This window comes from Schistocerca nitens, chromosome 2 (assembly GCF_023898315.1).
Source record: "Schistocerca nitens isolate TAMUIC-IGC-003100 chromosome 2, iqSchNite1.1, whole genome shotgun sequence".
NCBI lineage: Eukaryota > Metazoa > Arthropoda > Insecta > Orthoptera > Acrididae > Schistocerca > Schistocerca nitens.
This window is the reverse complement of record NC_064615.1, coordinates 144087-167909: the sequence shown is the minus strand read 5'-3', so window position 1 is coordinate 167909 and position 23823 is coordinate 144087. Positions and strand designations below refer to the sequence as shown.

Here is a 23823-nt window from a genome sequence, read left to right as displayed (position 1 = left end):
TTGAAGATAGCTTTATATTCCGCAATACATTTGTCACCGTAACTAATATTTTTATTTTAACTATTAATAACAACAGTTGGAGTGGTAGACTATGTTACATAAATTGTCCATTCCAGTTAACAACTCAAAATCTTCCTCACGTTCGGTCACAGCTACTACGAGGGCAAAATCCGGTGAAGCTTTGTGCATATGTGTCGTGAAGAGTCTCTTGTATGCCCACGTATTGCATCACATCACACTTTTCAGTTCTGAGCGCACAGTGAGCACATAAAGATGCGTAGAAAACAGTGTCCCCTGCCAAGTGTGAAGTGCTGCTAAGGGCTTTCGCCTGATTCCAAGCAGCCCACATAACGTAACTGTCACGGGTTTTCTTCTTCACATTTCTCGGTCACATACTGCAGGCTCAATGGAGATGCTCCTGCAACGTTTTTTGAAGGGATGTGCTGATCATCCACCAACAGCCAGGAGTTGATTCCCTCTGTTCTTCATCTCCTCACTCACATGAACCGCTGCCTATGAGAAAAACATTTTGACACGACCGAGGAGCTGCAGTTCAACACAGAGAACTGGTGCAAATCACAGGCGGCTGCTTTCTATAAAGAGGGTATAGGAAAGCTGGTACCACTCTACGACAGGTGTGTAAGTCGGAGAGGCGACTACTTAGAGATAGCTGGAAGTGTTGCTAAATATTGAAAATAAAACATTTTTGATTTTTCACTATGGTTTCCGTTTCCCGACTGATCGGAGGTTGAAAAAAAAAGACGGCCCTTGTACTTCATCTTAGTACTTTAGCAATGGTTTCTATTTCCTTTCGCATTTCTATTCGTCTTCCGTAAATTTCTTAATATACACCGTGCAGATTCCCTAAGAACAGCACTTAACAATGCCTCTGCGTGCATATCCAGAAACACGCTAGCTGCAATCAGCGCTCTATGACTGCGGTTTACGTAAGTTCTTTAACAAGTTTTGCGAGCGCCAGTATACGGAAACAGGAGAAACTTAGATCCATAACTCTCGTGGAGAGATATTCAGCGTCAATGTCTCGTCTACAGCAGCTTCCCTCAATCATTACCAGTCCTGCTGTTCTGCATCGTCTATATCAACCCTTCCCTGGTCCTGGCATCCGTCCCTCCTATCGGATTTAACCATGTCTTTTCTATCCCTTCCCGATCTCAGAGGAGCCCTCTCCTTTCCCCTGCCCTTCATCTATCCCTCCCATTTCTTTCCTCCTCTTGAGATTGGCATGCCCCCCATCTTAGCTACATGCACCCGAATCCTGAGCTTTTGTAGTTATCTTCCTCCCACATTACACCAAACCTCCAAAATAGTTATAATCCCCAAAGGACCAATCCACTTTCCCTCCCCTCATTATTGCTACCAAATTCTGGTACTTCCAATTCGGTGGTAGTGGAGTAAGCTGCAGTACTCGAAACTCATTGCGGTATTACCGTTTCTGAGTATCACACGACGTTTTCCCGTGAGTTGTTTTAAGTATAATCAGTGATAAGCGTCTTTTAATATAGTTTTAAAACAGCTGTATACACTTAATAATTTTTTTCATAATGCGGGGCCACAGTCATAATATTTTTCTTTAGAGTCAGTACCGCCATTACACTGTTGTTTATTTACAGTGTTACATTCACACAATCATGATTTCGGCTTCAATGTGACATTATCAAGTGTTTTAAGTGTTATAAATTGCCTAAGAGTGCATACTACCGTATTTTAATACGACAGTATGCCATCTTAGGCCATTTATAACGACAGTATTTTAATACGACAGTATGCCATCTTAGGCAATTTATAATTCTTAAAACACTTGATAATGGCACATTGAAGCCGAAATTATGATTGTGCAAGTGTAAATGTAACACTGTAAATAAACAACAGTCTAATGGTGGTACTGACTTTAAAGATCTGTATACAACTCACCACAGGAGTTCCAAGATGGCCGCCGAGTAAGTGACACAAGAAAGTTAAGTGATTTAGACAGGAATATAATTTAGTTTAACGCCGACAACAAATTAAATACGTGCATTAGTGTATCGCTTAGTCTTGCCGTTAAAGGTTTAACTTTTCTTTGCGTATTTTTTCAGAAAACACGAAAAGATCCTAACTTCGCGAAGTCGCGCTTAGGCTTAAATTTTGTAAACGTGTTTGTTTCTTGTTTCACGGTAATTTAACTAGTTTCTCGGTAACAAATAAGTAAACTACCGTGAATAGCGTATAACTTCATTGTTTTAATACATATTTCAGAAAAACAGCGTAACTTTATATCAGAAACTTGTTTATATACATTGTTTATAGGCCTAATTCTCGTAACGTTTTTGGAGAATCAATCTTAAAGTATCTCGTTTAATTGTCTTTTTTCATTCCATCGAGTGAAATATATAATAAATAGCGTATACCTTCATTGTTTTAATACAGATCTCAGAAAAACAGCGGAATTTTAAATCAGAAACTTGCTTATATACATTTGTGAATAGGCTTAATTCTTGTACCGTCTTTTTTGATTTTCGGTAATTTAATTGATTTATTCTAGCTAAAGTATTATTTTTTCCATGAGTGAGAAGTGCCTGACTTGCCGTAGAATTGTTAGTTCTGGGGTTTGGTGTGATGGATGCAGTAGTTTTTTTCACTGGGGGGACTGCAGTGGCGTGGGTGTCGGGAAAGTGGATCAGGCTCATCAGTGGTCATGTAGGATTTGCAGCAGAGATAGGAAGATAGTGGAACAGGAGGGGAGAATTGCTGCCCTTCAGGCTGAGCTAGACCAGGCTAGGGAAGATCTGGACAGGTTAAGGAGGGAGAAGGGCAAAGAGAGGTGGGAAGTGGCAACAGGCAGCAGAAGGAACAGGCCTAGAACTAAGTCTGACAGTTTTGTGGTGAATGTCAAAAATAAGTTTGACCTGTTGCTTCAGTTAGAAACTGATGAGCCTCAAGCAGAGGTAGGTGTAGACAGGACACAACAAACTTTCAATAGGAAATTGAAAAAGAATGTAAGAAAGTCATCGAAAAGGAAGAAAGTTTTGTTGTTCGGCAGTTACATGCCAGAGGTGTAGGCCAACTTCCGCAGGAGGAATTAGGACCACAATACCAGGTCACAAATTTTTTCAAACCAAGTGCTAGTCTGGATCAGGTGACAGAGGATTTATGTTCACTCTGTAAAGGATTTACCAGGGAAGACACCGTGGTTATTGTGGGAGGACCAGGGAACAGCATCGACAGAGATCCTGGGTACAGTATAGAGTGTGACCTGGTAAAGATTGCGTCGGCATCGAGACACACCAATGTTGAATTTGTATCTGTCCTGAGACGCCATGACCGGCCTCATTTGAACTCTTCTGTTGGGAGAGTTAATTTGGAGTTGGAACGGCTGCTTGGGTCGGGTGCGGGGGCTCATATTGGTGTGGTTCCTGTTGATTCTCTCAGTAGGTGGGACTATACCAGGCATGGCCTACATCTCAACAGGAAAGGGAAGGGGAAACTGGCTGGGGTAATATCAGGAAATTTAAGGGGGGAGGCACTGCCATGAATGGTAAAATACCAGTGGTTAGAGGTGTTGGAGCAGCACCTTTTTTAGGATAGGTAAGACTGAAAGATGTCAAGTTCTACGAGAGGTTAGGATTGAAACAAATCTACAGTTTAGGAAAGAAATTAAACAGCACAATTCTAGCACATTGGATCACCAGTCACAGCTGTCAATTATAAATTATCACCAATCACCAGAAATTTTATCTCCACCAAGTTATATTTCAGTCCTAGGTAATTGCATTGATGAATTAAAGTCACCCAACCCAGTTGACATAATCTGCCTCCCTGAACACCATGTGACCACTGGTATAGGAACTAGGCCTAAGCACAATGAGAAACTCAGACAGGAGAGTACTGCAAATGTTAGAATAAGGAAAGGTCTCATAAAAGTATAATTAAAAATAATGTAAGTATATTTCATCAAAATATTGGGAGTTTAAAGAATAAAATAGATGAGCTTCTGGTTTGTTTAGAAGATTTAGAAGCTGAGGATGAAATAGATATACTATGCCTGTCTGAGCATCACATTGTTACTGATATGGATAAGGTAAATGTAAGTGGATATAAGCTCTCTGCACATGTAATGAGAGAAAATATGGAGAAAGGAGGAGTTGCCATATATGTCAAAAGTTATCATTGTGCAAAAAGTATAGAAACAAAAAGGTTTTGTGTAGAGAAACATATAGAAGCCTGCGAGCTTAAATTAAATAAAGGCACATTTATAATTGTAACTGTATATAGGTCCCCATCAGAAAATTTTCATCTATTTCTGAAAAATTTGGACTCCTTGTTGTGCTATCTGTCAGACAAGGGGAAGCAAATTATTATTTGTGAGAACTTCAATATAGATTCTCTGAAAGAGGGTAATAGGAAAAATGACCTTGAAGTATTACTCGGTTCTTTCAATTTGACACCCGTTATTGATTTTCCAACTCGGGTGGTAAAGGATAGCAGCTCACTGATAAAAAACTTCTTTATAGACCAAGATAAGTGTAACCAGATAAATGCTCAGCCTGTTGAGAATGGTCTTTCTGATCATGGTGCACAGCTAGTTACAATTTATGACATAGCTCCATTCAGCAATACTAAACAGTCCTCCAAAGTAGTACGTTCAGTCAACAATTTAACAATTGCTAATTTCAGGGAAAGCCTACAGCAGTTAGACTGGGATGAGGTGTACCGTGAACCTGATGCCAATTTAAAATATAATTTATTTCATGACATTTTTGTAAATGCATTTGAAAACTGCTTCCCCAAGGAAATAGTTAAATATACTCGTAAGAAACCTTGTAACAAACCATGGCTTACTAAGGGTATAAAAATATCTTGTAACCAGAAAAGGGAAATGTATCTGACAGCAAGAAAGAGTAGTGACCTAGAAACTATCAAACATTATAAAAACTACTGTGTTATATTAAGAAAAGTTATTAAAAAATCCAGAAGTATGTGTATCATGTCTGAAATCGGCAACTCTGATAATAAAATTAAAACATATTGGAATATTATTAAAAGAGAAACAGGTCAACCAAGAGCACAGGAAGACAGTATTACCATCAAATTGAATGAAAACTTTACGAACAAAAAGTCAGAAGTTGAAAATATTTTTAATAATCATTTTCTAAATGTAGTGGATATAGTAGGATCCAGGTGTTCATTAGAAGATGCTAGGCTGTTAATGGAAGAGGCCATACCAATGAAATTTGATACAATTGAAATCTCACCCACTTCTCCCTCTGAAATTAGGAAAATAATAAACTTGCTTAAAAGCAAAAACTCACATGGAATTGATGGCATTTCCAGCAAAATACTAAAAGCTTGTTCTCAACAGATAAGTAAGATTCTCAGCCACCTGTGTTATAGCTCTATGGAACAGGGCATTTTCCCTGATAGACTGAAATATGCTATTGTTATACCTTCGCATGAAAAGGGGGATAGATCTGATGTCAACAATTACTGTCCAATCTCCCTTATAACAGATTTATACAAAATTTTTGAGAAAGTAATGTATTCAAGAGTAGCTTCACATATCTGTAAAAATGAAGTGCTAACAAAATGTCAGTTTGGTTTCCAGAAAGGTTTTTCAACAGAAAATGCCATATATGCTTTCACCAATCAAATTTTGAATGATCTGAATAACCGAACACCACCCATTGGGATTTTTTGTGATCTCTCAAAGGCTTTTGATTGTGTAAATCATGAAATTCTGCTAGACAAGTTCAAGTATTGTGGCATGAGTGGGACAGTGCACAAATGGTTTAATTCGTACCTAACTGGAAGAGTGCAGAAAGTTGAAATAAGCAGTTCTCATAATATGCAAAGATCAGCACATTCCTCAAACTGGGGAACTATCAAGAATGGGGTTCCACAAGGGTCAGTCTTGGGTCCTTTGTTGTTCTTAATATATATTAATGACTTGCCATTCTATATTCATGAAGAGGCAAAGTTAGTTCTCTTTGCTGATGATACAAGTATAGTAATCACACCTGACAAACAAGAATTAACTGATGAAATTGTCAATACTGTCTTTCAGAATATTACTAAGTGGTTCCTTGTAAACGGACTCTCACTGAATTTTGATAAGACACAGTACATACAGTTCCGTACAGTGAATGGTATGACGCCATTAATAAATATAGACCTTAATCAGAAGCATATAGCTAAGGTAGAATATTCCAAATTTTTAGGTGTGTCCATTGATGAGAGATTAAATTGGAAGAAACACATTGATGATCTGCTGAAACGTTTCAGTTCAGCTACTTATGCAATAAGGGTCATTGCAAATTTTGGTGATAAACATCTTAGTAAATTAGCTTACTACGCCTATTTTCACTCATTGCTTTCATATGGCATCATATTTTGGGGTAATTCATCACTGAGGAATAAAGTATTTATTGCACAAAAGCGTGTAATCAGAATAATAGCTGGAGTGCACCCAAGATCATCCTGCAGACATTTATTTAAGGATCTAGGGATATTCACAGTAGCTTCTCAGTATATATACTCTCTTATGAAATTTGTTATTAACAACCAAACCCAATTCAAAAGTAATAGCAGTGTGCATAACTACAATACTGGGAGAAAGGATGATCTTCACTATTCAAGATTAAATCTAACTTTGGCACAGAAAGGGGTGAATTATACTGGCGCTAAAGTCTTTGGTCACTTACCAAATAGTATCAAAAGTCTGACAGATAACCAACAAGTATTTAAGAAGAAATTAAAAGAATTTCTGAATGACAACTCCTTCTACTCCATAGAGGAATTTTTAGATATAAATTAAGAAAAAAAGAAAAAAAACAAAAAAATATTTAAAAAAGTAAATTAAAAATAAAAAATAAAAAAATAAAAAACACAAAAAATAAAAAAGTTGTTATATTAACTTAAGTATGTTGTTAAATTAACTTAATTATGTCATGTATTGGAAAATTTGACTCGTTCCACATCATTACGAAATATCGTATTCATGATCCATGGAACTAGTATTAATCTAATCTAATCTAATCTAATCATAGCCGGCCATAGTGGCCGAGCGGTTCCAGGCGCTAGAGTCTGGAACCGCGCGACCGCTACGGTCGCATGTTCGAATCCTGCCTCGGGCATGGATGTGTGTGATGTCCTTAGGTTAGTTAGGTTTAATTAGTTCTAAGCTCTAGGGGATTGATGAACTCAGAAGTTAAGTCCCATAGTGCTCAGAGCCATTTGAACCACATCACCATTTTGAAAATTTTTTTCCGTTATTGTGTCTCTTAAACTTCTTTGGCTGAAGAGTGGAGTATTTTTCCACAGGCAGCTCACACTTGCCCTTCTGGGATGAGGCAATGGTATGATAACAAGGGAACGAAAAAAATGTCTACGGCTGCAGGTCCTCGGGTCCTGTTCATGTCTGAGATATCTTTCCTTTTACAGTTAACGAGTAAATTAAATACTTGGTTCAGTTTATATATACCAGTTTTGTCATCACTTTGAACCAACACCAGACATTACCACTGACACTGCATCAAATATTGGATGGCGCAGAGAAATGGGAATATTTGAAGCCGATGCTGGCGGCAGCGTAGATTTCAATAAATGGGGTGAAAATGCCAAACTGCCGAATAATAATGGATATTTAGTTGCAGTCGAGTACTGGAGCGGCGTGGACCGTGCAATTGTCTTGAGTGACAGTGTGACAGCCGCAAGAAGCGTGTTTCGTCGCCACTATAAGATCTCGGCCTGTGGTCAAGTTCCTTCTGCACACACGATCAAAACGCGGGTTCGTAACTTGGCAGAGAATCTCTGTGTATCCATCGTTTCAGAGATGGTTGCGGGACTCGTCTTTTCGATACAGGATGTCAAATAAAACCTTCCAGCCGTCTAGTTTCCAAACCTATTTTATTTGGCTACCAGTTTCAGCGATTTACTACGCCATCTTCAGGCCCCTGACTAACGTAAGAAGATTCCACCTCGGTTGTGATCAAAACAGGGGGCCACCAATACAGGTGTTTCTAGATTTCTGCTCGCTACAGCGGCTGTTCAGGCGGCCGGCAGATGATGGTTGCAGGTATCGCTATAGCAAGCAGACATCTGCTAATAGCGGGACTGCTGGTCCCTGTTTTGATCAGAATCGAGGTGGAATCTTCCTACACGACGGTCACGGGCCTGAAGATGGCGTAGTAAATCGGTGAAAATAGTAGCCAAATAAAATAAGTTTGGAAACTAGACGACTGAAAGATGTTTAATTTGACATCCCTCTTTGAAAAGAATGGATCGGCACTGAAAAATAAAGCCTAGAAGATTCTTATTTTCCGTTAGTAGCTCAGAACTCATTGATGCTGCGCAGGATGCAATGGTAAGGAGTCGTCTTTCGGTGTGAAAATTGCCTCGTCATCGGGGTTCTGACGCCGGAGAGTGCAAAGTATACTCCACAATCTTCAGATTCATCCTAATGAGCATTTGTTGCACGTATAATTTTGTGGAATTCTCTTGGTTAAAATAATTGAGGATGCTAACTTTATCGAAAGATTTGGATGTCAAATGAAGCCGTTTTCACCTAACTACATCAGCGAAAAAAAAAAGAACATGCGTTACTGGACACAAAGCTGCGCTTCACAAGCTTCGGTTAAGCGGTGCTAAACTTACTGTACGCTGTGCAGTGTCGTGTCGTGGGGTGATGCTTCTTGACTTCATTGACGGTGAAGAAGGTCCCACTGTCAGTGTAACGTCTCCATGTTATCTGAATATCAGAGAGAAATTGTTGGCCCAAGGCTCCATTCTCTCCCAGATATTGATATTCAGCACACATGATCTGAACTGGATAGAGCCACATCACACAATGGCAGACTGCTCACGTACACAGTGAAACTTTGTTTGGGTATCGCATAATTTCAGGAAATGCTAACATCGGTTGGCCACCATGATTTCCAGACCTCTCTGTGTGTGATAGCTTTCTATGGGGAAAAAAACCTTACTCCGCTCAACACTCACATTGAGGAAAACATCGCCAACATCGCAGAGAATCCATTGCGTCGCATTGTTTGAAATCTCCAGAACCGACTTCTGAATGTTTATGGTGAAATGAGCAGCACTTAATGACGTAATTTTGAAACGTGTTACATAATAAAATTTCCACTCTTGTGCAAAATACATTTCAGCATCAAATACAGTTTTGTAAGTATCGTTCTTGTTTGCTAATTATTTAAAATTATCCACTTTCTCTGCGCCAGTCTGTATAAGCAAGGCTGAAACAAGTGTTATCAGTTTAAGAGTTGTCTTACGCAACTATTCTAGTTACATACACCGCACACATCGTGTTTCAATATACGCATATTGACTCTGGCTGAGGCAGGTTATTTTGCAGCTGTGGCTCATCACGTCACAGTTCGTGCTTTATAGAGGCTGTACATAACAACGACAACATGAGAAATCCGTCAGCTAATACTTACTACATCATTATCTTATGCTAAGGCTAATTTGCTATGTAATTTAGTGATTAATAGTACAAAAGAGTAGTCCTCATATACAGTGACATTTCTTTATTCATGGAAGTAATTGTCCAAGATAGCGTAAATGTATCATAAACGAAAATTTTTCGATTTCATCCCCACCTGATCAGAATCAAATTTCACTACTAACCCATCTTTGGGGAATGTGATACATGCACGGTGGCGCACCGCACATTTCGCTGCTGTTCTAACATTCCTGTTGATATAATTGCAGAACTGGAGGCAGCGAGCTGTACAGTCTAGCCAAGATTCACGAGATGATCCTGAGGCACTCAGTGGAGAGACAAGAGCAGCATCGCACACAAATGTGAGGACGACATGTAGAACTCCTCCTCCGTCAGCTACGGGTGTACAGTAAACTGTGACATGTGACGCACTGAAGCAGTACTGTATTCCTTGTTAAGATACAGCATGAGTGGAATTTGAGCCCGCTTAGATGGGGACTTCATCAGAAAGTTTACATTTAAAATACTGACTGAAGCAACATTTTATACTGAAGCCAATGGTGGTTCGTAAGAGCACAGGATGTGAGGAGTATAAATGCAGATATTGTCATCATTGGTACCTTGATACATACCTGCTTCATTGAAGTTGTTCTTTCTCTGCCCTCTGTCAGTCTTCCCGAAAACACGTCACATAATTTACTTTATTTTCCAAGTCATCAGTCTTGTGATTGGTCTGATGCGGCACGCACAAATTCCTGTCCTGTGCCGACCTTTTCATCTCATAGTAGCAGTTGCAACCTACGTTCTTAGTCAACTATCTGCTGGATGTATTCCAGTCTCTGTCTTCCTCTACAATTTTTACCCTCTACAGCTCCCTCTAGCTCCATGGAATTCTTAACAGATGTCCCTTCTTATCAGTGTTTTCCACACATTACTTTCCTCGTCGTTTGCACCAAGAACCACCTCATTCCGTACCACATCAGCCCACCCAATTTTCAACATTCTCCTGTAGCACCACATCTCTGATGCTTCAGTTCCCTTCTGTTCCGTTTTTTGTAGGTCGTTTGAAAATGAATGGCATTGTATTAATAATTATTATTTATTCACAACTGTGACAAAAAGTTTATTTCTCAATAATATTTCATAAAGGCATCCTATGGTAACATCTCGATAAGGCAACCTGTGTGAACGCAAATCTGTTAATCCGACGTGGCGGTCGGGGAGGAAACTGAAAATAAAATACATAAGTACTGAGTGGTCGTCATGTAATGAGCTGCTAAAGGACAGAACTGCTGAAGGTAACACGCAGCATCATGGAAGAAAGTGCCTCTCACTCGTTGTGGAATTTGGAAGCAAACTCTAAGATGTAACTGTTTGACTTTCGTTACTGCCACGCTTCAGTGGCTCGGCCTCACCATATCGTTTCTGTTGGTGGCAGAAATGCTGCAACCTCACCTTCGAAGTTGGCGTCATAAGGGGCGACCAGGCGGACAGAAGAGTCAGATGAGAGCCGTGTGTACCGTACGACGGACTCCGTCAATAATTCCTCGCTTTACCGCATTTTTCGTTACGAGCTAGCCCAGATTGGCTGGATTCTATTTCTTGCGATCTCCGACCACTAAAATGGGGTCTCTAACAGGCAAGTCTCCATTCGTGGACAATGTTTAATTTGGTTAACCAGTGAAATTCTTCCTAACAGTCTTCCCTCAGCCAATAAGGGTGCTTCATTTCATGACTGCCGTGCTCTCAGTCACTCTGAGGAAAGTTTCATATACAACGTCCATCGTTCTTATGTCCTTAAACCGATGTTTTGTGTAGGTCCTGCGCATTCAGCGACGTCCCACATTTTTTGACAGATTACGGGCTCTCTTTTTCACCTGTCCAATAGCAACCTCCACTGCCCATCCCAAACGTCGTGTCTATGTGCGAGCGGCGACAGCGCTTTCTGCTGAGGTGTGTTACGATTTCCAGCGCAGTTAACTCATGTGTGTGGTCCTGGAGATATATTCGTTAGTTTCCATACTCCAGATGGCCGATTTCTAGTGTCCTTTCACAGACATTTGTCACACCGCATATATCACTTGCACTTTCCATTTTATGATCAAGATATATGTGTTTTCGGAGTGTAGTGTTGCCAACTGTTGTTGTGTGTTTTTCTTACTTTTGTTTGTGTTGTGGTTTGATTATTTTTTCCATTTGTTGTGTGTGCGTGTGTATGTGTGTGTGTGTGTGTGTGTGTGTGTGTGTGTGTGTGTGTGTGTATGTGTATTTTGCTGTGTATAAATGATTTTTATTTTATTTTATTTATTTATTTTTGTAGTAATATATATAAATATGTGTTCATGTGTGTGTGTGTGGGGCGGAGGGGGTGGAGAGAGGGGGGGGGGAGAGGGAGAGAGAAGAATTTAAAGCAACTAAGGGAAAGACGGAAAACAGAAAAAATTACTTTCGTATTGTGTTAATCATGTTCTTCCGAATGTCTGATGATCCATCGAAAGTCTGATACATTCTATACACCATCGTGTGTAATCGTTTTGTTGTCAGTTCTTAAATGGTTTTAGAAATTCCAATGGAATGTGATCTTTCGGTTCCGCGTTATTTGATCTTAAGTCTTCCAAAAGTCTTTTAAAATCTAATTCTGGTACTGGGTCCCCTGTCTCTCCCCTTTCTTCTTCTTGCACGTAATCAGAATTCCTCCTCCTCATAGAGGTCTTCAATAAACTTTTTTAACCGATCCTGATATCCTGAACAAGGTCAGGGATTAATTTAATGAAAACACGTGGAAGGGTGGCCCAACTCGATGCGTCATAATGTCATTCCCAAACAAATATTTTTATTTAATAACAATTCAATCATGAGTCAACTGACGGTTACCAAGATTCTTGGGAGATACATACAAATACTTACGATTCTTAAATTAAATTCACAATGTATAAGTCCCTTTACATTATGCATAACATTACAAATAGCACTCAAAAAATGTCAACTGTCCAACACAATGGCGGCCAAACAACAAACAGTTAAATAAACAGACGTGCGGCGGCACTCTGTCCCCGCAACTAGATCACAGCTGTGGCACAATACCATGAACATAAAAACCATTAAGATGCACACATGTCCACTGGTTATTCTGCTCTCATATGGACAAGATACAGCCAAGCTGCTCAAGGGCTACCCTTATGTAAAACCGAAGCAACAGTAGTGCTTCACTGGTTGGGCACAAGCCTGTTCCACATAAATCACGTTAAGTACTTAATTAAACTACTGGTCCCCTGCCTAAAATGACAATTAACATTAAACCCCCAGGTTTTTTTTTTTAAGAAATCAAGAAACTCAGTGTTCAGTTTGCACAAAGACTTTCACAGACTCTCACAAGGGCCTTACAATAACAGAATTACTGAGTCAATTACCTGCATATCCGGTGATACCCCCGCCGTGGCACGATACCAAAAGAATAACAACAAACCACTCAACTTGGGGCTGGAACTGGAGAACCGCAGAATCGAGTGTGACCTTCCAGTACTCAGACCTCTTGCGACGACGGGGAAACCGCCGAAGCAGGAGGAAAATGCGTCCCTGCCCCGGAACAGCGAGGCAGAAACGCGTCAACTGCTGCCGACATATACCGAACAACAATAAACAGCAAAACAAGTCTGATGAAAATTAACGTGCACAGTAATACTGAAACGGGCAATCGATAGTTAAACTATTAGAACTTCAGTACAGAGGGGCTCGCTCATTACATTGCAAGTTTACCTCGGCAGCCATAACAAGAAGCAATGCACGAGGTTATTTAAAAGAATAATTACATAATAACTCAAACAAGATTTAAAAAATCAGGGTATACCTTTACTAGGGCCTCTCAGGGGCTAACAGACGCTTTAATTGGTATACGCACCAAATGGCAGACGGCCGGTTACACCTATAACCCGAAGGGATTCACAACACGGAGCAAGAGAGTGTGCAAATACAAGCATGCACATGCACATGACCCACAAATACGTACCTTTACGCTGAGCACACACAACTTCAGCTACAGGCCAAATCCTATAACTCGCCCCAGGAAGGGCTATGAGGTCTACAACAGACAGAAATTACAATCAGTATTATTAAATACTCAATAATAACAAACCATGATTTCAAATACAAGGTAACATTACAAAATACTAGTTTGGCACATACATAGACCTCCAGATTGAGACACACAGTGCCAAAGGGGTCAGCGAAAGGCATAAGAAACTGGATTCCTGGCCACCTCACAAGGGGCAGAATTAACTATCTTTAAGTACATTACTTACTAAACAGTCTCATAGATAATTTCAAACAAATATCAAGGAGGCCAATAGCTTCAGAACTGCAGGTAGGGAGGCCCTGGATAATACTGCCCTGCTGCTCGTGGCTGCTAACAGGTTGTTCAGCACATCTCGGCGTAGTTAGCACACCACAGTGGACTGGTGCACGTCACAAGCCGGTCGCGAAGTCGCCGGTAGCAACCGTCAACGCTGCAGGAAAACTCGGGTCCCCACAGCCCAGCGGTGAACGGTGTTAACTTGCTGAACGCCAAGTAGTCAGGCTCACCCGTCCAGCTGCGTGTCCGACACGCCACGCACCGCCACACCGCTCCACAGGGAACAACAACCCCTCCCTCATTCCTTGTCCCAGGCCCATATTTTCCCGCAACCCTTTGTTCTACCCCTTCCCGTATAGCCGCATTCTCATCCTCCATGACTATTAGATTTTTGTCTCCCTTTACGTTCTGAATTACCCGATCAATATCCTCATATATTTTCTCTATCTCTTCCACCTTCTGCTTGCGACGTCGGCAAGTGTACCTGCACTATTGTTGTCGGTGTTAGGTTGCTGTCGCTTCCGATGAGAACAACCCTATCACTGAACTGTTCACAGTAACGCTCTCTAAAACCTTCCTACTGATAACGAATCCTACTCTCGTTATACCACTCTCCGTTGATGGTGATATCACGATAATAATTTATTACTTGGTGTTTTCTGCACCATCGTAACAGCACCACTAACAAGGGACACGCTGGAGCTCGATAGTTCGGAACCGCACGAAACCATGCTTAGACTAAAACTCGATCATAAAAACTACAGTGGGCTGTGTGATTTCCATACAAAACTTCGCACTTACCTGCTAGCACCATCACAGCGTATGTCGTAGCTGCACTAACAAATGCTCGAGATGCGTGAATGATATAGCTACGTTACGAATGTGTCTTCACTACAGCCGATATAATCGTCTCGAGTGAATTTAGTAGCTGCATAGGAGTATGCATTTTAGATAATTCTCATTTATTGTTCCGTCTCAGTTGTACACTTTTCTTAATTCGATTATCGCAGTTCGGTTGTGCAAGGTCGTACAGATCTACAATTCACTATTGGTATCTGCAAATACGAATACTAGAAGCGTCTAAAATGGTTGACGTAGGCAATTTCAAAGCTTCAGTTTCTTTTATCGACAGTTTTAAGGCTGAATATGGCATTTCGTACAGACATATTAATACATTTGTCACTCATAAGGACGTAGAAGACGAGACTAGTATATGTCAGCACGCACAACGGTTTGTGCAGAAAGTGAACTGGTTTTGATAAAGCTGGGTGTGGCGATAAAGAATGTGTGTAACAGCGACCAGAGTTAATTCAATGTCTTCATCACCAACACTGCCTCACAGAAGAGAGAAAACTACAGCTAGTGTGCTGAAGTCTGTACATAGTTCTGTCCACAGCTACACAACTGATGCGGCTTCATCAATGACAGATCGACTAGCAAACAGGTTGTACATCTGTTTTCAACAGGCACAAGACACTTTCCGCCCAAATATTTTAAACAAACTTGAAACAATCTGCCCACGGAACGTTCACGTGGAGGCAAGCAAAAATGGAAAAATGATTAAAGAACGCATGAAACGTTTTCCAACTTCAGTCCTTGGAGAACAAGTGGAAAAGAGACTCTTGCTGTGTGATTCCTGGTCAGGTCACACAGGTCGTACCCTTCTCGATGATACCCTTCTAAACGCAAGTTTTGCAAATAAAGATGTTATGCCGAAGACATTGCCACCGAAAACAACAAAATATTGCCTACTTCTTGATGTTTACTTCTTCCGGTAATATAAGCTCTGTATCAGGACTGCTAATTCTGTAAGGCTACAATGTGCCACACCGCAAGTGAAGATACGTGATTGTTATTTCATCATCAGACTTCACTCTGTGATTTACAAACAATTTTGTGGACCGAAGTATACGTCTATGTTGTGTTAGGTTGCTGTCGCTTCTGATGAGAACAACCCTATCACTAAACTGTTCACAGTAACGCTCTCTAAAACCTTCCTACTGATAACGAATCCTACTTGGTGAAAGACAGGTTATGACATTTACATACCCATGCATCATTTGAAAATGTAATTAGTGTGGCTTTTGATATTGGACTGCTTGATGCGAAAGTGATTTTGAATGTAAAACAGTGGCTTTAACGAGAGGTGCACTGTGTTCTCTTCCACTTTATTTTAACCACTTAATCGGAAACACGAAACTGCGCTATGAGGATTAGTATAAGCACTGACAGTTGCGTAGGATATGTGTGTTTTCCGTTATTAAAATTATTTTAAGCAGGGGGTTTTTGGCACTGTTGAATGAAAATGTAATGATGTACTGACGTCATTGAATTACGTATAGTTTCCCTCCCATGGTATTAATATCTTTTTCCTTTTTTTCTCTGTATTAAAATGGCACTTGTGGCGGAACGCAATCTTTTGCTTGGAAATGACACATACCACTGTTTTTTCATGATCGAGTTTTTTTCTAGGTATGGTTTCGTACGGCCTCGAGCGTTCGAGGTCAAGGGTGTCCCTTGTAATTGGACTACGCCTGTCAGTATAGACTAACCATTTTGCGTCCATACCTGCACACTTCAACACCCCACCTGCTGCCTATGGGAAGATAAGCAACTATGTTTTATTTTTGCCACAAGTACTTGGAGATACTAATTAATCTGAAAACATATTACTCTTAATAGCTACAATTATCAGTGTGCTAGTAAATTAAATAATGTTCAGTACACTGTCCTTAGTCACCTAACTCACTAAAGCGCTAATATTCATAATTATCTAGCATAGAGCTCGTTTGCGGGCCCATATTTACTGGAACAACTTGTTTCTACGTATTATCATAGACTGATCAGCCAGAACATTATGACCAACGACCTGCTATCGATATAAACCTGTCCAGGCGATAGCAGCAGCATCTGGCGAGGAATGACTGCCAGTCAGACACAAATACATTGCATTTAGTATAACATAAGCGTGCTGTCCGCTTGTAGAACGGGTAAGACGTGCGATCTATCTGAGTTTGACCGAGAACAGACCGTGATAGCCCGTGGGCTTAGCACGAGCATTTTGGAAGCTGAACGACTGGTCGGGTGTTCGAGGAGTGCTGTGGTGAGTGTCCTCAGCACCTGGGGAAACCGGGGTGGAAACACATCCAGATGACGTGAGGCTGGGCGACCACCGCTCATTAAAGACGTCGGACGACGTAGGCTGGGCAGACTGGGGAACAAGTCAGATTAGAAGATACATATATACACACATGAATAGTGCTAATAATGTTACTGAAAGTTTTACTTCTACACATGCAACTACATTTAGAGGTACAATTTTTTTTTTTAACCAGTTCTGAAACAGAAAATCGTCCATGGAATAGAAGTAGTTGTCCAAAAGAAATGATTTTAAGCTAGATTTAAAACTTGATCTGCTACCTGCCAGACACTTTATGTTGTTGGGCAAATGATCAAAGATTTATGTTGCTGAATAATGTACTCCTTTTTGAGCAACTTGTAACCTTCCCCTCGCTTATCGACCTTCATGACAGTGAAAAATTAAACCGCGTGTACCTAATGGAAATTTGGGAAAGCAATCGTCACCGAAGTTAATCTGTCGGTAAAGAGGGAGGAAAGGGTTACATCTAAATGAAAGGAAAAATGCAAATAAAATTGGTGGAAATTAATTTTGAAAAGGGGTAAAGTTAATAAAGAAAGTAAATGTGCGGCCGTTACGTTAACAATTAACTAGCGGTAATTAGATATTTGAGATTTGGGGGAAATTGCGGTCGCCAGTCATAAGGACAATTACTATAGTAACTGAAAAAGAAAGGTTATTACACATATAATTAGCACTAGAAGCGTGGCAACTGAAGGTTGACACGTGTAGTGTGAAAACTGAAAGTTTGTCAGAAGTAATAAATTTCACTACACTCTGACTTAATTTAGCAAAGGAATTAATAAAACCGGAAAATCGAAAGTTAATTTAGTGACTGAAGTTAATAGTGAGCTTTCTTTCTGAAGCACATCGAAATTCAGTAAAATACGGTTAGTCTTGGACTACCTCAACAATCATTTCAAAAGCAACTTGACTCTACGCAATTTAGAAATAAGAGATTTAACTTTGAACTTGAATTAAATGATTCTGAACAATTAACAATAGTAAAATTTTGTACGTACCAAGCTGAGCTGCAGTCACAGGTAAGCTAAAATATGCTAACAAAACTCGCACTTTTAATTTGTGCTCGTGTAATCTAAATATTGTAGCCAGCTATAAATACTTTAACTGAACTTTGAAATTAAAGCAGTGAAATTGAATTATATTATTTTAATGCTGGCGTTTGAATTTCAACGACACTCGGGTTCATTTCGGAAAAGGAAGGGACCCTGCTTGGCAATGCAATTGGGACAATGAGCAACAAAGGTCCATGCTACGTTGCTGTAATTTTGTGATTTGAAGAGTTTGAAAAGCTGAGGTCTGCCATACAGTTCTGAAACTTTATGTGCTTTTAGTCTTCCTTGTTGGTTGATTGAAGGTTTGAAGTCGCCGATCGAGGAGGTGGCGACAGTCACCCATTGTCGGCCGTCGCTGTTGCAGAAGCTGGATGCTGGCGCGCCTTCTTCTCGACACGGTCACCAGGCGAAACGGGCTCTTGATGTGTGCCAGCTAATGCTTCCCGTCCGCGACACCGTGCTAGAAACTACCATAGCCAGTCGATCGCAATTACATGCTGCCAAACCCCGAAAGCCCGGCAACTTGCGGGAGCGTCACACAACACACCTGCTCAATCGCACTACTCCAACCAGACTCCCTCTCGCTGCCCGCGCTCCACGCGGCAGAATTAACACTATACCAAAGATCCTAAACACTTTCGTTCTCCACACGACCTATCGATGTATTCGTTCGATAGCATAGTTTTCCCTAGGCAAGACCCAGCGAAAAATACAAATAATATTTACAAAACAAACCAATTATACATCGACATAAATGCATATATATATATATATATATATATATATATATATATATATATATTAAAACAATTACAATATATAAAGACACAGAAATGTTATATCTTCAGGTAACAAATTAGGAAAAAATTATGGTACAATAGATGGAAATAGGAGGATATGCATTTCCGGCGTTACAAACTGACAGCTTCAATAACGGATAGGAAAGGTCATTTTTTCCTCCAGTGTTTTACGTATGAGCATCACTGTTCTTCGCGAATTGAGATGGATTATTTATAACGAATTTCATTAGCGAATAATACAAGTGTGTTTAAACACATAGTGCACCGAACACTCCTAACTTTGGGACTCTGCAGCAGACAACCCATGCATGTGCCAGTGTTAACACCACGACATCGGCAGCTACTGGTGAAATGCACACGTCACCATCCTCCATGGATGCTGGCGCAGTGGTAGAGCGTTGCATAGTCTGATGACTTCCGACACCTTCTTCATCTTGCCGTGGAAGGGCGCGAATCTGTCTTCTTCCAGGACAGCGGCTCCTTGACACCTGTACTACGAGACGGAGACAAGCTGGCGGCTCAGTGGCGAGTTCCCACTGATGTACTGCACCCCCAACTCGCCAGATCAGAACCCGACTGAACACATCCGGGATGCGATTTAACGTGGTGTGACAGCTGATCGTCGTTAGGTTACTTGTGTGTGCGGCGACCTACCGAGGCCACATTGTTTCCAGGCCACGATGTGTCGCCGCTGTTATCCGTGCCAAAGGTGGGCATACAGCGTATTAAGTTTGTGGTCCCAGTGTTTTGGCTGATCAGAGCGTGTTTTAACCCTGAAGACTGCGTTCTTGCTGCTGATATTCGATTATAGAAAGTGAGTTGATGAGAACACCACGTACACAGTCGAAAGGCAGCATCGGGACAAACTTCCCTCTTTGTAACAGCGGTAGTGTCGTGTTTTTATATTAAGTATTGACGGAAATACATCCTTTTAAAATCATCATTTGATTTATAATGAAAGTGCATTTTAATTTTTGCCTAAACGATTAACTGCTGGTGATCCCTGCAGGACATGACGGCCGACTGGCTCACGCTATGTGCGTCCCTGGCCGTCGGTGGTGCGCTGGTGCTCTTCCTCTGGTGGCGCCGCTACAGCCAGCACTTCGTCCGACTCGGGGTGCCCTCCGTGCCGCCGCTGCCCCTCGTGGGCAACATGCTGGACGTGGTGCTCTACAGGAAGTCCTTCACCGAGATCGTCCAAGACCTGTACCAGAAGCTCGACCCGTTTCCGTACGGTGGCATCTTCTCCTTCACGATCCCGGCAGTCATGGTCAGAGACCCCGAACTGATCCGATCTGTCACCGTCAAGGATTTCGACCACTTCACCGACCATATGGACTTCTTTACGACTGACAAGGCCAATCCCCTGCTAACGAGAATGCTTTTCGCTTTGAAAGGTAATACGCTCACATACCCTATTAAGCATTAAAACAGCAATACCAAATAGATAATAAGAAAACTTTCCTTGTTGTATGTTTACCATATAGTAGGAACAATAGATGATTAAATTTTAAAATTTTGCACATGGTTGATGCAGCAACCATAGGATAAAATATTCGTGAAGAAATAATAAACAGCCTGTCAGGTGAAAAGTTTTATTTAAATCCCTTCACTATGGTTTCAAAGTTTATGAAAATATCTTCTTCAGGAGAAAAAGAGTGACTAAACCGGTTAACACTGAATACATGTTAAGTTATACATACTACACTAATGACTCGTTGCGAATACAAATGTTATTCAGCCTTAATGTGTTGGATGTTGTAGAGGAGGTATGTTGTATAACTGAACGGTCTCAGTAAAATATAAAATTCAACTCCACAATATTATAAACTTGCGCAACATGGTGCTCGTCATTGAATAGTACTTCAACAACGTACAGCTAATGCACTAGTCTCATTTACGTAACTCTTGGGCTAAGGAAAGCTTCTGGCTAGAAACGGCACTCTGACATTACAGGCGAGGAGAGTTTGCAGTAGTGGATGACCTTTATTACACTAAACTAGTTTAAAACATTAAAAATTAAAACTATGGCATTTGAGACCATATCATGTTTGGCTACGTACTTACGTAAAATTTACAACATGACAAATAATTAATAAGTTACCATCAAGGAAAGTTATTGTGGTAAAATCTAAGCATATAAACTGTAAGATATCATCAATAATAAACAATACAATAAGAAGATGAAGGGGAAGGGAGAAAAGGAGGAAGGGGAAAAAGGGGTGGAGGGGAACAAATCAAAGGGATAGGCAGCAAAAACCAGTGGGAGAAAAAGGAGGCTGCAAAGAGTGGGGAGGGGGAACGAAGATGATAAAACAGTATATAATTAAAAAATATACATATCTGAACATCAAAACTTCAAGGAATACATTAACAGCGTAACAAAGAATAAGCAGAACACCAGCATTAAAAGACGAGGAAAATTACATATACATAGTCATCCGGAATATCGAGCAATCTCTCTGGTATGTTAATGAGATTAGGACTCTGAAACTATCCACAAAATTCCTGTCGTTCAATTACACCTATTCATTTGAAACTGACCCGTCTTTGTGAGCAAAATATTTAATAATTCCCCGTTCTTCTAACAGGTCAAGCCCGTGACCTGTACTTTCTTTTATACAAAAGTTCTAAGTCTTCTAGTCACCTTGATGTGCATTGGAAAAGAAGCGGATGGGTTCAGCACAGGTGTGACTGTGCACATTTGCCCCACCGTTACTTAGCAGGTCCTTTTCATATCTAACTTTGAAGGGCCTCCCTGTCTGGTGTATGTTATGACTAAATTTGTAGGTGATCTGAAAGAACATAGGAAGCAAAATATCACAGAGCAACCTCCGGCAGCAAAAAAGGGCTCAAACCCAGCTAGCTTCGAGCCGGACTGTTCAGATAATAGATTCCATGCTGCTGCATCTCGATGCCAGAGTCCATCAGTTGTAGAGGCTGGTGAATGGCGACATGCCAGTCTCTCGGCTAGTGGCTGAAAGATCTAGAGAAAGCTGTGCCCAGGGCAACAGCCGAAAACCCTCTGTAGCAATGTAGGTCAGAACAACAATATCTTATTGCAAGGCAATGTCACGGAGATCTCAATAGTAGGACTCATGTCACCGGCCTCTAAAAGTCGAAAATGTATCACATGCTCTCCAAATTACTGTTTGCATGAACCAGAGGTGACCACATTGTATACTGTGTCATCATGCCAACGTATTGAGCCGAAGTGACGATGTCGACAGAAATATGACAGTGTTCGATTTCTTGGGAGCATACACACACAGACATGACGGTCGTGACGCTGCACGCAGAACTGGGACTTTTCTAAAGATGACGCAGGGCCACTTTGGTGTCCAGAGTTGTTGCTGGTCGCACCACTGTAGACGCTCCCCTCTCTCCTCTCAACAGCGATCGCCACGCTGATACTCCATCGTGCTCCAGACTAGGTCGGACTGTCAGTGTGCATACTTGACTAGCTACAGCCAAGCCCATTTCCTGACCTAGCAAACGTGACGTGGCTGTGCGATACTGCATGTTCAAGCGATCAATATATCTGTCAACCCAAGCACTGGACGTGTGGAGCTTTCGAGAACCAGCATGGGGTTGATACGATCCTCCTGAACCCATCGATTCCCTGCTCACATGACAGTGGTGAGGTCCCGATCAACGAGAGCATCAATATCTCTGAATGATAAACCACACTCTCGACAGACCACGATCACGTCGCTAGGAGAGGATACACTGCTAAGTGAACATCATGGTATGATACTACCAACAGCCTTCATAACAGATTCTCACTGATGGCAGTGTCACCTGATGTTCACTGAATGAAACTTGTGTTGACCATAAACATACCTTACCCTAGGACGCTGGTGGGGGAATATTCCTTACTGCTTATGTTGCCCGGGTTACTCATAGAAAGTTTTCTCTTTGAGTTATTGTTTATTGAATATTGTACGAAAAGTTAATTGGCCATCAATTCTGCAGGTTCAAAAATGGTTCAAATGGCTCTGAGCACTATGCGGCTTAACTTCTGAAGTCATCAGTCGCCTAGAACTTAGAACTGATTAAACCTAACTAACCTAAGGACATCACACACATCCATGCTCGAGGCAGGATTCGAACCTGCGACCGTAGTGGTCGCTCGGCTCCAGACTGTAGCGCCTAGAACCGCATGGCCACTCCGGCCGGCCAATTTTGCAGCAATCTCGTCCTTTGAAACAAGAAAAATGAAACTTTTAATATGCGTTCAACAACCCGCACTCTGCCCCACTAATTAGGTTTCCAAGACACAGAAAAATTTTCTGTGTAAGATTTTTTGTTTCCAATGTCTGGAACAATGCAAGTCTATGTTCTTGTTGGCTCGAATTCTTCATAATTTCCCCAATCAGTTTATTTTCAGAGGAAGTGACTGTTGATGGCATTCGGCTGTATTTATCTTGTATATTTCCAGTAAGTTGCTTCAATTCACTACTGTTCACATCGAGACTCAGAAATGTTTAAAAGAATACGTGAACCATCTTTGGAAAGATTTTTGAATGATATTTTAGATGAAAATTCTAACTCAGGAAATGAAAGAGAAAGATGGTGTTACGGAGTATGATTCAGATCGGGAAAGTAATGTGGACATTAGAGATGATGAAGACGATGAAGGTAATGCAGCGTAAAGTAGCGACCATCGGCATGTAACTGTGACCAAGTTTGAAAGAAGGTATGTAATCACACAGCCCAGAATAAAGTGTATAATTACACAGTCCAGAATACCTAGGAAGTCTCTTGCTAATATACACAAATAAAAAGAAGGTTTTGCATCACCTCGGTTCCGAGAGTTCCGGAAACTGTACAGAAAATTGGAATAGAGATCAACATAAACATCATTTCCGCCCTTTTTATTGCTCATGAAAACCGCACATTGCCTGTTGTACCACCATACAACGAGACCTTCAGAGGTGGTGTTCCAGATTTCTGTACACACCGCTACCTCTAATACCCAGTAGCGCGTCCTCTTGCATTGA

General features: G+C 41.0%; 1 protein-coding gene across 1 annotated transcript in view; it reads left to right on the top strand.

The window, feature by feature from the left end:
* Positions 1–23823, top strand: part of LOC126235654 (cytochrome P450 9e2-like) — a 91253-nt gene that overhangs the window by 7363 nt on the left and 60067 nt on the right. The window contains exon 2 of the mRNA XM_049944369.1: positions 19830–20217. Coding sequence (XP_049800326.1) covers positions 19833–20217 — 385 coding nt within the window. The 5' untranslated portion in view covers positions 19830–19832. The remainder of the gene's footprint in view (positions 1–19829; positions 20218–23823) is intronic.